Source organism: Excalfactoria chinensis (assembly GCF_039878825.1).
Source record: "Excalfactoria chinensis isolate bCotChi1 chromosome 2 unlocalized genomic scaffold, bCotChi1.hap2 SUPER_2_unloc_1, whole genome shotgun sequence".
NCBI classification, from domain to species: domain Eukaryota; kingdom Metazoa; phylum Chordata; class Aves; order Galliformes; family Phasianidae; genus Excalfactoria; species Excalfactoria chinensis.
In genome coordinates this window covers 83,806-98,459 of record NW_027315568.1, presented here as the reverse complement: position 1 = coordinate 98,459, position 14,654 = coordinate 83,806, and the positions used below count along the sequence as shown (strand labels likewise).

Sequence of the window (14,654 nt, the reverse complement as noted above, 5' to 3'; positions counted from 1 at the left end):
TGACCCGACCAAAGGACTCCCGGCAGCGCATTCAGTCCCCCACCCCAATTCCAGACAACCCCCCCCTCCAGAAGGCCTCAACCCGACGGGAAGCGCCGCCCGCCAGCACGGCACGACCACAACCCGGCTGTCAATGAGCCCAATGCCGTGTGGGGGCCATTAATGGAGAGCTGCGGGGACATTAACGGGGAGATGTGGGGACAGTAACGGGGAGATGCAGGGTCAGTAACGGGGAGATGCGGGGTCAGTAACGGGGAGATGGGGGGACATTAATGGGGAGATGCGGGGTCAGTAACGGGGAGATGTGGGGTCAGTAACGGGGAGATGCGGGGACAGTAACGGGGAGATGAGGGGTCAATAACGGGGAGATGAGGGGACAGTAACGGGGAGATGCGGGGTCATTAATGGGGAGATGTGGGGTCAGTAACGGGGAGATGTGGGGTCAGTAACGGGGAGATGTGGGGTCAGTAACGGGGAGATGCGGGGACAGTAACGGGGAGATGCGGGGACAGTAATGGGGAGATGCGGGGACAGTAACGGGGAGATGCGGGGACAGTAACGGGGAGATGCGGGGACAGTAACGGGGAGATATGGGGATATTAACGGGGAGATGCGGGGTCAGTAACGGGGAGATGCGGGGACAGTAACGGGGAGATATGGGGACAGTAATGGGGAGATGCGGGGACAGTAATGGGGAGATGTGGGGATATTAACGGGGAGATGCGGGGTCAGTAACGGGGAGATGCGGGGACAGTAACGGGGAGATATGGGGACAGTAACGGGGAGATGCGGGGACAGTAATGGGGAGATGTGGGGATATTAACGGGGAGATGTGGGGACAGTAACGGGGAGATGCGGGTCAGTAACGTGGAGCTGCGGGTCCATTAATGTGTATTGGCGGGTCCATTAAGGTGTATTGGCGGGTCCATTAATGTGTATTGGCGGGTCCATTAAGGTGTATTGGCGGGTCCATTAAGGTGTATTGGCGGGTCCATTAAGGTGCAGCGGCGGCCGGTCCCCGTGTCCCCCTGCCGTTACTGGCTCCCCTCGTCCCGCCGCCCGTTCCTCTCACCGGGCTCCAGCAGATGAGCGGGTCGGTCTCGGGGTCCTCCACCAACGTCCACAGCTTGGTCAGGAAGGCCGACACGTTGCTGCCGCCCGGGCCCGCACCCACCGCCGCCGCCGCCGCCGCGCCGGGTCCTTCCATGGCAGCGGGGCTCCGGGAAGAGGGAGGAGAGGAGCGGAGGGTTCAACGCCGCCGGCGGGGCCGGGCCGAGCGCTGCGCGGGGCGGGCGCCGGGGCCCTGCATGGCCGCCGCCATCTTGGGCCGCCTCCGAGACGAACCCCCCGCTCAGAGACGTACCGCACATGCGCGGCTCCGCCCCAAGCCCCGCCCTCTCCGCGATGCGCATGCGCATTAGTGCGCGGCTTGTTTAGGTGCCCCATGCGCATGCGCCGTACAGCGGAGCTCGCTCTGAAGCCTGCCGTGCGCATGCGCCTCTCCGCCTTCTCACCGGAGGGTCATAACGCGCATGCGCAGCGCGCCTGGCTGAGACAGGAAAAGGGAAATCCGGAAGTGAACCTTGCAGGGGGCGGGGCGTGACCTTTGACCCCGCGCACGCGGAGGAAGGCGGCGGCGGCGGCGCACGCGGGAGGCGGCGGTGGAGAACATGGAGCAGGTCGGGGTGGCGGCCCAGGGGGGTTGCCATGGTTACGGGGCCTGCTGGGCTCGGGGCTCATGTTTGCTTCTGGGCCTGGGCCCCGGCCTGGTTCTGGGTCTAGGTCTCGGTACCTGGTTCTGGTTCTAGGTCTCGGTGCCTGGTTCTGGTTTTAGGTCTCGGTGCCTGGTTCTGGTTCTGGGTCTCGGTGCCTGGTTCTGGTTCTGGGTCTCGGTGCCTGGTTCTGGTTCTAGGTCTCGGTACCTGGTTCTGTGTCTGAATGTCGGCGCTGGTTCTCAGGCCCGAATAAGGTTCTGGGTTTGGGACCTGAGTTCTGAATGCGCGGTTCCGGGTTCTGGGTTTAAAGCTGGTTCTGGGTCTGGAGCTTCGGCCTACGTTCTGGATTTGAGGCCCGGGTTCTGGGCCTGCGGTACCGGGCCGGTTTCAGCTCCCACCGCTCCCACCCTGACACCCCCCGGCCTCCCCTTGTGCAGCCCCTGCAGCTCGAGAGCGATGACGACCTGACGGACAGCGAGGAGAGCGTTTATTCGGGGCTGGAGGACTCCAGCAGCGACAGCAGCGACAGGGAGGAGCAGGATGGAGACGAGCAGGAGGAGCCCAGCAACGGGGCAGCCCCCGAGGTAAGGAGAGGGGATGGGGGGGAGATGCCAACGGGACCCTGTGGGGCATCGCCCAGAGAACCTGCAGGTCCTGGTGGGCAGCGGCTGGTCAGTGGTTGAGTGGTGGTCAACCAATGGTTGGTCAATGGTTGGGCAGTGGTTGAGCAATATTTGGGCACTGGTTGACCAATGGTAGACTAATGGTTGGTCAATGGTTGAGCAACAGTTGACCCAATGATTGACCAGTGGTTGACCAATATTTGGGCACTGGCTGACCAATGGTTGGTCAATGTTTGGGCAGTGGTTGATCAATATTTGGGCACTGGTTGACCAATGGTAGACTAATGGTTGGGCACTGGCTGGGCAACAGTTGACCCAATGATTAACCAAGGGTTGACCAGTGGCTGATCAATATTTGGGCACTGGTTGACCAATGGTAGACTAATGGTTGGGCAGTGGTTGAGCAACAGTTGACCCAATGATTGACCAGTGGTTGATCAATATTTGGGCACTGGTTGACCAATGGTAGATCAATGGTTGGTCAATGGTCAAATGGTGGCTGAGCAATGGTAGACCAGTGGTTGTCCAACAGTTGATCAGTGGTTGACTGATGGTTGACTGGAAGCTGACCTCGAGCCAGCAGTGAGCCCTGGTGTCCAAGAGGGCCAACGGGACCCTGCGGTGCATCGCCCAGAGAACATGCAGGTCCTGGTGGGCAGCGGCTGGTCAGTGGTTGAGTGGTGGTCAACCAATGGTTGGTCAATGGTTGGGCAGTGGTTGAGCAATATTTGGGCACTGGTTGTCCAATGGTAGACTAATGGTTGGTCAATGGTTGAGCAACAGTTGACCCAATGATTGACCAACAGTTGATCAGTGGCTGATCAGTATTTGGGCACTGGTTGACCAATGGTAGACCAATGGTTGGTCAGTGGTTGGGCAGTGGTTGAGCAACAGATGACTCAATGACTGACCAACGGTTGACCAGTGGTTGATCAATATTTGGGCACTGGTTGACCAATGGTAGACCAATGGTTGGGCAGTGGTTGAGCAGCAGTTGACCCAATGATTGACCAGTGATTGATCAATATTTGGGCACTGGTTGACCATTGGTAGACCAATGGTTGGGCAATGGTTGGGCACTGGTTGAGCAGCAGTTGACCCAATGATTGACCAGTGGTTGAGCAGTGGTTGATCAATATTTGGGCACTGGTTGAACAATGGTAGACTAATGGTTGGGCAGTGGTTGAGCAGCAGTTGACCCAATGATTGACCAGTGGTTGAGCAGTAGTTGATCAATATTTGGGCACTGGTTGACCAATGGTTGGTCAATGGTTGGGCAGTGGTTGATCAATATTTGGGCACTGGTTGACCAATGGTAGACTAATGGTTGGGCAGTGGTTGAGCAGCAGTTGACCCAATGATTGACCAGTGGTTGAGCAGTGGTTGATCAATATTTGGGCAGTGGTTGACCATTGGTAGACCAATGGTTGGTCAATGGTTGGGCAGTGGTTGAGCAACAGTTGACCCAATGATTGACCAATGGTTGACCAGTGGCTGATCAGTATTTGGGCACTGGTTGACCAATGGTAGACCAATGGTTGGTCAATGGTTGAGCAGTGGTTGAGCAGCAGTTGACCCAATGATTGACCAGTGGTTGAGCAGTGGTTGATCAATATTTGGGCACTGGTTGACCATTGGTAGACCAATGGTTGGGCAGTGGTTGAGCAACAGTTGACCCAATGATTGACCAGTGGTTGATCAATATTTGGGCACTGGTTGACCAATGGTAGATCAATGGTTGGTCAATGGTCAAATGGTGGCTGAGCAATGGTAGACCAGTGGTTGTCCAACAGTTGATCAGTGGTTGACTGATGGTTGACTGGAAGCTGACCCCGAGCCAGCAGTGAGCCCTGGTGGCCAAGAGGGCTAACGGGACCCTGTGGTGCATCACCCAGAGAACCTGCAGGTCCTGGTGGGCAGCGGCTGGTCAGTGGTTGACCATTGGTAGACCAATGGTTGGTCAATGGTTGGGCAGTGGTTGAGCAACAGTTGACCCAATGATTGACCAGTGGTTGATCAGTATTTGGGCACTGGTTGACCAATGGTAGACCAATGGTAGACCAATGGTTGGCCAATGGTCAAATGGTGGCTGAGCAATGGTAGACCAGCGGTTGACCATAAGTTGACCAACAGTTGATCAGTGGTTGACTGATGGTTGACTGGAAGCTGACCCCGAGCCAGCAGTGAGCCCTGGTGGCCAAGAGGGCCAACAGGACCCTGTGGTGCATCGCCCAGAGCGCAGCCAGCAGGGCAGGAGGTGCTGCTCCCCTCTGGGGGCACTGCTGGAGCACTGCGTCCAGTTCAGGGCAGACTGGGAACTGCTGGGAGAGCCCAGCGGAGGGTGTGGGGATGGGGGGGGGCCTGGAGCCCCTCCTGGTGGGGACAGGCTGAGAGCCCCGGGGCTGTGCAGCTCAGGGAGAGAAGGCTGAGAGGGGTCTGGGCAGCACTGATGGATAACCGGGGGCTGGGAGGAGGGGACTGAGCTACCAGTCAAGGAGTGCTGGGCACAGACTAGAGCCCAGGGTGTTCCATGTGACGTGAGAGAGAACTGCAGTGCTGTGAGGATGGCAGAGCCCCGACACGGAGCCCAGAGTGTCGAGGGAGTCTCCTTCTCTGCAGGGATACAAACTCAGTCGGATCGTTGCTGGTGCAGCTGCTGGAGGGAAATGCTTTTTGTGGGGCAGGTTGGCATCCGAAAGGGTTTCCCCCTGGGGGAAGTGCCTCACACCCATCAGGCTCGGCCAGGGGGCACGTCTGCCTCTCATTCCTGCATTAGAAAAAGAAATGCCCCTTTCAGGCTCCCCCTTTTGCAGTGCAGGTCTAAGAGAAGCTCTGTCTGCTCACACCCTTTCCTCTGCAGTCCTCTGCACCTCTATCTGCTCCTCGATGTGCTCTGACGTCGCTGTGAGCCCTGCACTGAGCTGCATCCTGCAGCTGCTTTCCCTCTCTTCTTCAAAGCCTTTGCATAGCTCGCTAAGTAAGTGTGCTGTGGACCGCGGCCTTGTCACATCACACAGCTCTGCACTGCAGCTTTTCGGAGCAACTCGACGGTTCTGGGACTGAATCCAAACGTTTCGTTGCATTGGAAGTGCTGGGAGCTTCGGGAGAGCGGAGATCTCTGTGTGCAAAAGGGGGAGTGCCCGAGGCTGAGAGCAGAGAGGATTGGCTTCTGCCTGGGCAGCGCTGTGCCTGCGGCTGCCGGAGAGTGGCTTATTTGCTTTGGCTGGATGCATTCAGAGCTCGAAGGATGTTCCTCTGGCTGCAGTACCGTAGCTCAGAAGGCCACGTTCATAGGCTGGGTGCTGAGCGTGTCACTGTGTGGGAGAGCTCAGTGCCACAGATGTGTGGGATCTTTGGTGCTGAGCTCTGGCTGTGGCACTTCAGGGCTGTGCTCCCCCTCCTGCTGCTGCTGCCTGGGTCTGGATGTGCTGCAGGTGGCACATGGGATGCTGAAGTGGTTGAGGCTGAGGCTGCTGCACTCTGTCCATCCCGCAGCCCCCAGGTGGGGTCAGAGATCCCCAAGAGCAGCCCCCAGCCCCTGCCTGCTCCCTGTGCCAGCTCCAGCCCCCCCCCAGCACAGCAGTGCTTCCTCAGGAGCAGCTCCTGGGTTCCAGTCTGTGCCCGCTGCCTCTTCTACTTGTCCTGGTGCTGCTGAGCACAGCCTGACTCCGTCCTCCCTGTGGGGCATATCACTCCCTACCCCAATCCAAGCAGCCCCCCAGCCCCAAAGCTGCTCCAGGCCCTTGGTCACTGTGGTGGCCTTCCATTGTGCTCTCCCCAGTTGCCCAGCTCCCTCCTGCACTGGTCCCAGAGGAGAGCAGAGGGGCAGCAGCGCCTCCCTTGTCCTGCTGGCAGTGCTTTGTTGCAACCAAAATCATCAGCAGCTCCGTTTACCCACGGCTCCATCTCTGCTTCATGTCCCATTTGGTGCCCACCGGGACCCCTGGATCCCGAACTCACCACCGAGCTGCAGGCAGCAACTGAGCTGATTAACAGTGGGCCTGAACTGGAGCTAATGAACCTCGTGTGGCAGCTGCTTCCCTGTGTGTGGTGTGACTGTACACAGACTCAGTCCTGAACAAAGAGCAGCGGGTCTCAGCTTTATGCGTTTTCTGGCTACGTATAAAGATTAAGGTTTCTTAGGAACCCCTGGAAGGGTTAATGGAAGGCAGGGACACCCCAATAACTGTGGGCTGCGTGTTGGCCAAGGTGTTGGATGGAGCTCAGGGAGCATTCCCAGGCTGCTCCATCCGGAGGCACTGAGCCACGTGCAGGAGAGCAGAACGTGTGAGCCAAACACTTGGGAATGGACGGGAGGGTTCGCTGCGGTGCCCAAGGAGCGCGCAGAGCATCAGGGAGCTGTGATGGGGAGAAGGGAAGCAGGCAGATGAGAGCAGACAGATCCACGGGGCTGCCAGAGCTCTGGGCTGTGTTCCTTTGGAGCTCTGGGGGCTGTGGTTGCAGCAATGCTCTGCCCAAGGGCTCCAGACCCAACTCTGCAGCTGCTGAACTGCTGCATCCCCTGCGTGGAAGCTGAGGTCTGGGGAGCGCTGTGGGGCCAGTGCTGAGCCGATGCTCTGTGGGGCTCTGGGCTTAAGGCTTTCTTGCTCCAGCCACACAAGTAGTGGCTCTGCAAAGGGAGGAATCCTTCAGCAAATGAACACTTCAGCCCCGTTTTAGCTGCCAGGGCTCTCCCCAGGACAGAAGAGCAGAGCCGTGCAGCAGCAGGGCTGCAAAGGAGGAAAGCAGTTTGTCACAATGCTGGATCAGGAGGAAATGGAATCCCACAGGGACAGCCCTGAGAGCGAGGGAGGCAGGGAGTGTGGGGCTGACAGGGGCTGCTGGCACTGCGGGGTCCTGCAGGAGCTGGGGTGGCTCCACGGCTCTCCTGATCAACACAGGCTCACAGCATCATTGCCCTCTCTGCTTTAAATCCAGGCATGGGGTTCCGGCCTTCCACCCTCCTTAATGTATCCCCTCAGAGTGAGCCCCACGTCTCCGTGTATCCAGCTGTGCCAGGATGAGCATGTATCCCCCGCAGATGTCCCTGCAGCTCTCAAACTGTTCTGCATGGAGCAGTTCCATGCTGGGCTCTGCTCCCCGTCCCTCTCACCTCCAGCCTCACAGTGGCAGCCCTGGGCTGCACGTCCCCATCCACACAGTGCTGCTGTGGAGCTCCTGCTGGGAACAGGGGGACCTTTCCCCTTCCTACTGGGTGAGCACAGGTGGGGAGCTCAGGTCTCCACAGAGTTTCAGGACAGCAGCAGGTTGTGCCAGAGGAGCTCTTCTGTATCAATCCACCTCCTGGTGACCTTTGGTTTGGGGATTACAGGGGATCCCTCGCTGGGCCATTAATGTGTTTTGCTGGAGAGGAAATGCAGCATTTGGGGCAGTGCCGGAGGTGGGAAGCACTGAGCATGGTTCCTCTTTGTGGACGTGTGCAGGGAGAGCTGGCGGCGTTGCAGATTTGGTGGCACCGATTTGTCCGGCTGCAGACTGGAAGAGCTTTGGGGACAGCTGAGCCTTCCTCAGTCCTGTTTCACGCTGTGGAAGGGCTGTGGTTCCCGAGGGTGTTTCCTTTTTCCAATGGTGCTGAGGTGTAACCACAGTAGTGACTGCCCTTCATCTGTGGGTTTGCCTCTGCAGCTCAACACGTGATGCACTCATTGTAGAACCACAGCATGCTTGGGCTGGAAGGGTCCTTGGGGATCATAGAACCGTGGGATGGATTGGGTTGGAAGGGTCCTTGGGGATCATAGACCCATGGGATGGATTGGGTTGGAAGGGTCCTTGGGGATCATAGAGCCATGGGATGGATTGGGTTGGAAGGATCCTTGGGGATCATAGAGCTGTGGGATAGATTGGTTTGGAAGGGTCCTTGAGGATCATAGAACCGTGGAATGGATTTGGTTGGAAGGGTCCTCAAAGGTCATAGAGCTGTGGGATGGATTGGGTTGGAAGGGTCCTTGAAGATCATAGAAACGTGGAATGGATTGAGTTGGAAGGGTCCTCGAAGGTCATAGAGCCATGGGATGGATTGGGTTGGAAGGGTCCTTGAAGATCATAGAGCCATAGGATGGATTGGGTTGGGTTGAGTTGGAAAGGATCCTTAAAGATCACAGAACCGTGGATTGGGTTGGCTTGGGTAGGGCTGGGATAGTCCTTGAAGATCACAGAGACATGGAATGGATTGGGTTGGAAGGGTCCTCAAAGGTCATAGAGCCATGGCATAGATTGGGTTGGAAGGGTCCTTGGAGATCATAGAGCCATGGGATGGATTGGGTTGGAAGGGTCCTCGAAGGTCATAGAGCCATAGGATGGATTGGGTTGGGTTGAGTTGGAAAGGATCCTTAAAGATCACAGAACCATGGATTGGGTTGGGTTGGGTAGGGCTGGGATGGTCCTTAAAGATCACAGAGACATGGAATGGATTGGGTTGGAAGGGTCCTCAAAGGTCATAGAGCCATGGAATGGATTGGGTTGGAAGGGTCCTTGGGGATCATAGAGCCATGGGATGGATTGGGTTGGAAGGGTCCTTGAAGGTCATAGAGCCGTGGGATGGATTGGGTTGGAAGGGTCCTTGGGGATCATAGAACCGTGGGATGGATTGGGTTGGAAGGGTCCTTGAAGGTCATAGAGCCATAGGATGGATTGGGTTGGGTTGAGTTGGAAAGGATCCTTAAAGATCACAGAACCATGAATTGGGTTGGGTTGGGTAGGGCTGGGATGGTCCTTGAAGATCATAGAGCTGTGGGATGGATTGGGTTGGGTTGTGACATGCGGAAACTTTTCACTCTTCAGTTGGGAGGGTCTTGAAAAGCCATAGAACCATAGAATGGTTTGGATTGTGTTGAGTAGGGTTGGAAGGATCCTTAAAGGTCATAGAGCCATCAAATGGTTGGGTTAGAAGGGTCTTTAAAGATCACAGTGACACACTGTGTGTTGGAAGGGTCCTTAAAGATCGTAGAGTCATGGAATCACATCATGGCTTGTGTTGGAAGGGACCTCAAAGATAACAGAACCATGAAACCACAAAGTTGTTGCATTAGAAGGGTCTCTAAAGATCGTAGAACCATACAATGGTTGGGTTGGAAGGGACCCCCCAGCCTCACCCCTGCCGTGGGCTGGCTGTCCTCCAGCTCAGGCTACCCAGGACCCCCCCACGGCCTCAGGCAGCTCCATGGATGGGGCACCCACAGCTGCAGGCTGCAGTGCTGGGGCTGCACCACCTCTGTGTGAAGGATTTCCCCACATCTGAGCCCAGTCTGCCCTCTGTTGGGTTGAAGCTGTCCCCTGTGTTGTTGTACTGTTCTCTGCCCGTGCTCTTCTTTTTATCAGCCATGGTACAGTTGTTCTCTGGGCTGTTCATACACACTGCTGCCTCATCCACTTTTCCTCCACCAGGACCCTCCCGTCCTAGTGCTGCTCTCCATGAGCTCTTCTCCCACTGTGCCCAAATCTGGGATATCCCCGACCCAGCAATACCCATTTGATCTCACCGAACCTCCCTGTGTTCCCTTGAGCCCCCTCCTCACCCCCCAGGACCCTCTGGATGCCATCCTTCTCCTCTATTGAATCAACCACACCGCTCAGCTTGGGGCTCCCTGTGGGCACACACACTGATGTTGCCCCCTGACCGTGTCCCCCAGTGCCACACCACCACCATTGGCAATGGGGACTCCCCCTCAGCCCTGGGCAGCATCCCATCTAGTTGGGATGAGGCTCTGTGCCCCCACTCCCAAGCCATGGCTGTTCCCTGGCGCTGTGGGAGCGTTTGGGGTTGATTGAGTTGGATTTGGCAGCAGGTCCGTCCCGCTTGCTGCCCTCTGGTGGAACTGCAGGGATCCGGGAGAGAAGCAGCTTGGGGGCAGCGGAAAGGGCTGCAATGTGCCTGGAGCAAACGGAGCGTGCCGTCTGCCCTCCTGCTCAGCCCCTCCATCCGCTTCAGATGGGCTTTGGGGGGTCACATAGCGAGGGGTTGTCATTGCCTAGGTGTCAGCTGTAGCACGGAGCCGGGAGCGGAGCGCTCCTTCCAGGGCTCGGGGCCACTCCTGCCTTTGTGCCACACTCAGAGGGTCCTTCTGTGCCCACCCCAATGGCACAGAGTGGGGCAGAGCTGTGGGGCAGAGCTGTGGGGCAGAGCTCTGTGCTGGGGGGGGGGGCCCAACAGAACCGCATGGCGGTGAGGGGAGGGGAAGGAGAAAGGGAGAGGTGGAAAGTCGCGGCCAAAGGCAACTGCAGCGCCAAACGCCTGGAAAAAAACTTATCTCCAATCTCCCCTTTTTATTATTTTTTGGTAAATGTTTTAATAAAGCCCTTTGTTTTTGCAGTAATCTCATCCTCTTGCCGGGACGGGATTTTCCAGGCTCTCTCCCACCCCTCTCCCCTCGCAGCCGAAGGTGATCGCACACTGCGCGGACTTTACGGCTCCCACGAGGGACGTTGCTGGGGCTGCTTTTGCGATTACTGCACCGAATCCTCCCGTAAACCCGATCTCACCAGGGTCCACGGCCCCCCCCCCCCCCCCTCTCTCGGCCCCCCCGGCCCCAACGATGGGGGAGCGAATCTCTTTTCCAGGGCAGGAGCTGCCGGCTCCTCGCACCCACGCGGCGCTCAGGGCCGTCCCCGCTCTGCAGGGAGGGCTTCTCCGTGCCCTGGCCCCGAGCTCTGTGCTGCTGCTGGAGGTTTGCTGCCCGGTGCGGGTGCTGGAGGGGAAAAGAAATGGAGAAGGGAAAAGAAACAGAGAGAATTGGAGGACAGAAAAGAAGTGTGCAAAGCGGGAAGAGCAGCGGCTCACTGTGCTTGGGGTGAGGTTGTTCCCGCATTGCCCCATCGGTACCTTCAGTCCATTGAGGCCTCCTTGTGACTTTGGGTTGGCAGCTGAGATCGCTGTGTGTTCCACTGGTCCCCAGCGCTTTGTGCGCCCATCTCCAGCGCTCTGTTTGAGCCCTGTTGGAGCCCATCTGCAGGAAGGGACCTTTGCATGGCACAGGGCAGCCCGTGTGCTGATCCAGTGGCCCCTGCACTTGTGCTGCCACGTGGGGAGAGGTTCTGCTGACTCTGTGCCTACCTGGGATCACAGAATCATCTCAGAATCATCAGAGAGTCGTGGAATGGTTTGGGTTGGAAGGGACCTTTAAGGTCACCGAGTTCCATCCCCCACTGCTGTAGGCAGGGACATCTCCCAGCAGACCAGGCTGCTCACAGCCCCATCCAGCCTGGCTTTGAACACCTCTTTGGTGGGAGCATCCATAGCCTCGCTGGGCAACCTGCTGCAGTTGCTTCACCCTCGCAGGAAAGAATTTCTTCTATTCTAAGCCATGGGGAGCAGTCGGAGCACTGCAGGGAAGGGCTGGTGGGAGCCTGGTGGAGCTCAGGGGCAGCACATCCCACACTGGGCTCAGAACTAACCTGAGCAGTGGGGCTGAGTTCACAGGAGCAGCTCAGGAGATGGGGACTGGGTGGGGGGCTGCAGGTGTCCACGAGCACACTGACCTCATGTTGAGCCCGTGGGCAAAGGCACAGTGAGAGCATGGCAGCAGGGGCGGCAGTGGCACCTCAGTGTGATGCTCCTGAGACCCATCCATGCACTGGGTCCATTTGGGGACCTGGTTTGCTGCAGGGATGGAGGGTACAAGGGCTGAGATGGTGGGGAGAGGCAGCCAGGCTGTTGTCCTGCCTGGGAACAGGGAGCACAGAGAAGGAGGGAGATCCCTGGATGGAGGTGAGGAGGGTGATCTTGTCCTGGTGGACTTCAGGGATGGGACCCAGGCAGTGGTGAGGTCTCCATGGACGTATAAAGGCATGACTGCGAGAGCAAACAGTGCCTTGATGGAGCCTTGAAGCTGGCTTTGATGCAGCAGAGACCTCCAGATACCCTTCCCAGCACCTGTTTCTCCACAGTCTGCATTTGCAGGGCTTCCATCCATTCATACCCACCAGACCCTCGCAGCACCTCACCGTTGGCCATGCACACACCTTGCAGGACGTTGTGTCCGTGCCCTTCCCACAGTTCAGGGCTGTTGTCCCCAGGTCATCGGGTGGCACTGAGCTCATGGGAGCAGAGGGGCTCTGCTGAGCTCTGAGATGTGCTCTGGGCATGGCCGGGATGGGGAAGCAGCCGAGACAGGAAAGGCTGTGAGCGCAGTGAGTGGGAATGCAGCGCTGCGAGCTGAGCAGCTGTCAGAGCGCGGCTCGGCAGCCCGTCCTCAGACGGGGGCTGATGGACTTTCTGTCTTCGTGGTCCCAGATGAGCAGAAGTGCGCGGTGCTTAATGAGGCCTTTCTTTCCTTCCTTCCTTCCCTGTAATGCGCCGTCCCCGAGGAGCGGTGAGCGCTGCGCAAACCCAAGAGCACAGAGGTTCACGTGGCGGACCTTTGCTAAGCTGTTTTCTTCTCTTTCAGGTCAAAGGGGCTCCCAGGAAGAGCAAAGCCCTGGGGGCTGATCCCCCTCTGAAGGACAGCGAGGGTCCGAGCGCTCCGGATGAGTACGAGGAGGACAGCTCGGATGAGGAGGTAGGACCCCCTGCCAACTTGATAGGTGTGGTTACAACATGGGGGTGGTGGATTTCTCACTGCGTCGCCTTCTGTGCAAACCTGGATGGAGGGACGTTGTTCAAAGGGTGTAATGGGGGGGCTGCCCACACTGCAGGCACCCAGAGGGGCTGGGGGGGCTGGTAGCAGAGCAGAGTGCTCACAGTGCCTGGCGCTGGAGGTTGGAAACTGCTTGTGCAAGAGGCAGCAGGATCCGGGGCCACAGAATGTTCCTTGGCTTGGCTTGTTCCAGACCAACTTCATTGCCTTTCTTAATCGTCTGCTAAATCAATTAACGCGGTTGGCGCAAATCAGCTGCTGCTGCGGAGTCTTGGGGTCGGGATGGAGTGAGCGCCAAGTGCCGCGGGGGCGTTTGGTCTGGCCCCATTGCCGGGCTCTGGGTTCACTGGAAGGTGCTGAGAGGGTTGTGTGGGGTGGCCCGGGGGGCACTGGTGACGTTGGAGGGCATGGCGTGCTGTATCAGGGCATGGCGTGCTATATCAGGGCATGGCGTGGTATATTGTGACATGGTGTGGTATATTAGAGCATGGAGTGATATATGAAGTCATTTTGAGGCCTCCAAACGGCATTTTGAGGTCATATGGCCCTATTTGGAGGGATTGTGGCTCCATTTTGAGAAATCATACCCCATTGGCAAGAGTCGGACTCAATGGTCCTCATGGGTCACCTCCGAGTTGGGATATATTCTCTGATTCTGTGGTGTGGTATATTGGGGCACGGCGTGGTATGCTGGGGCATTTTGAGGGCTCAAAACCCCATTTTGAGATGATATGACCCTATTCTGATGGATCATGGCCCAACTTTGAGTATCCCCAGCCCGTTTGCCATGATTCTTATGGGTCCCTGCCAAGTTGGGATGTATTCTGTATCTGTGTGATATGGCATATCAGGGCACAGCGTGGTATATTGGGGTATGGAATGGTGTACGAGGGCATTTTGAGGGCTCAAAACCCCATTTTGAAGGCTTTTGGCTCTGTTTTGAGGGATCACAGCCCCGTTTTGAGAACTCTTAGCCATTGCTAAATGTTGGACTTGATGATCCTAACAGGTCTCTTCCGACTTGGGATATATTCTCTGATTCTGTGGTGTGGTATATTGAGGCACGGTGTGTTATGTTGGAAGTTTCGAGAGCTTAAAACCTTGTTTTGAGATCTTATGGCCCTATTTTGAAGGATCACAGCCCCATCTTCAGAACTCCTAGTGCTATTGCCAGGAATCAGACTTGGTGGCCCTTACGGGTCCCTTCCAAGTTGGGTTGCATTGTCTGATTCTAGATGTGGTATATCAGAGCATGGCGTGGTATATTGCAGAAAGGCATGATGTTGTATATCGGAGCAGGGCATTTTGAGGGTTGAAAACACCACCTCGAGGTCTCATGGCCGTATTTTGAGGGCTCAGGGCCCCATTTTGAGTATTCCTAGCTCAGCTGTCAAGAGTTGGACTGGATGAGCCTTATGGGTCCCTTCCAAGTTGGGATATATTCTCTGGTTCCGTGGCGTGGTATATCAGGGCATGGTGTGGTATATCAAAGCGTGGGGTGGTATATTGCAGAATGGTGTGGTATATCAAAGCATGGGGCGGTATATTGCAGAATGGTGTGGTATATCAAAGCACGGGGTGGTATATTGCAGAATGGTGTGGTATATCATGGAATGGCACGGTGTATCAAGGCACAGCGTGGTATATCAGGGCATGGTGCGGTATATCAAAGCACGGGGTGGTATATTGCAGCATGGTGTGGTATATCAAAGCACGGGGTGGTA

At 57.0% G+C, this 14,654-nt stretch overlaps 2 protein-coding genes across 2 annotated transcripts in view; one reads left to right on the top strand and one right to left on the bottom strand.

The window, feature by feature from the left end:
- Positions 1-1,375, bottom strand: part of HSF1 (heat shock transcription factor 1) — a 61,171-nt gene extending 59,796 nt beyond the window's left edge. Inside the window, exon 1 of the mRNA XM_072360642.1 lies at positions 1,073-1,375. Within this exon, the coding sequence (XP_072216743.1) occupies positions 1,073-1,207 (135 nt within the window). The 5' untranslated portion in view covers positions 1,208-1,375. The remainder of the gene's footprint in view (positions 1-1,072) is intronic.
- A 216-nt stretch (positions 1,376-1,591) lies between these two features.
- The window catches only part of BOP1 (BOP1 ribosomal biogenesis factor), a 62,021-nt gene continuing 48,958 nt past the window's right edge, over positions 1,592-14,654 (top strand). Inside the window, exons 1-3 of the mRNA XM_072360635.1 lie at positions 1,592-1,679; positions 2,153-2,299; positions 12,742-12,852. Of these exons, the coding sequence (XP_072216736.1) occupies positions 1,671-1,679; positions 2,153-2,299; positions 12,742-12,852 (267 nt within the window). The 5' untranslated portion in view covers positions 1,592-1,670. The remainder of the gene's footprint in view (positions 1,680-2,152; positions 2,300-12,741; positions 12,853-14,654) is intronic.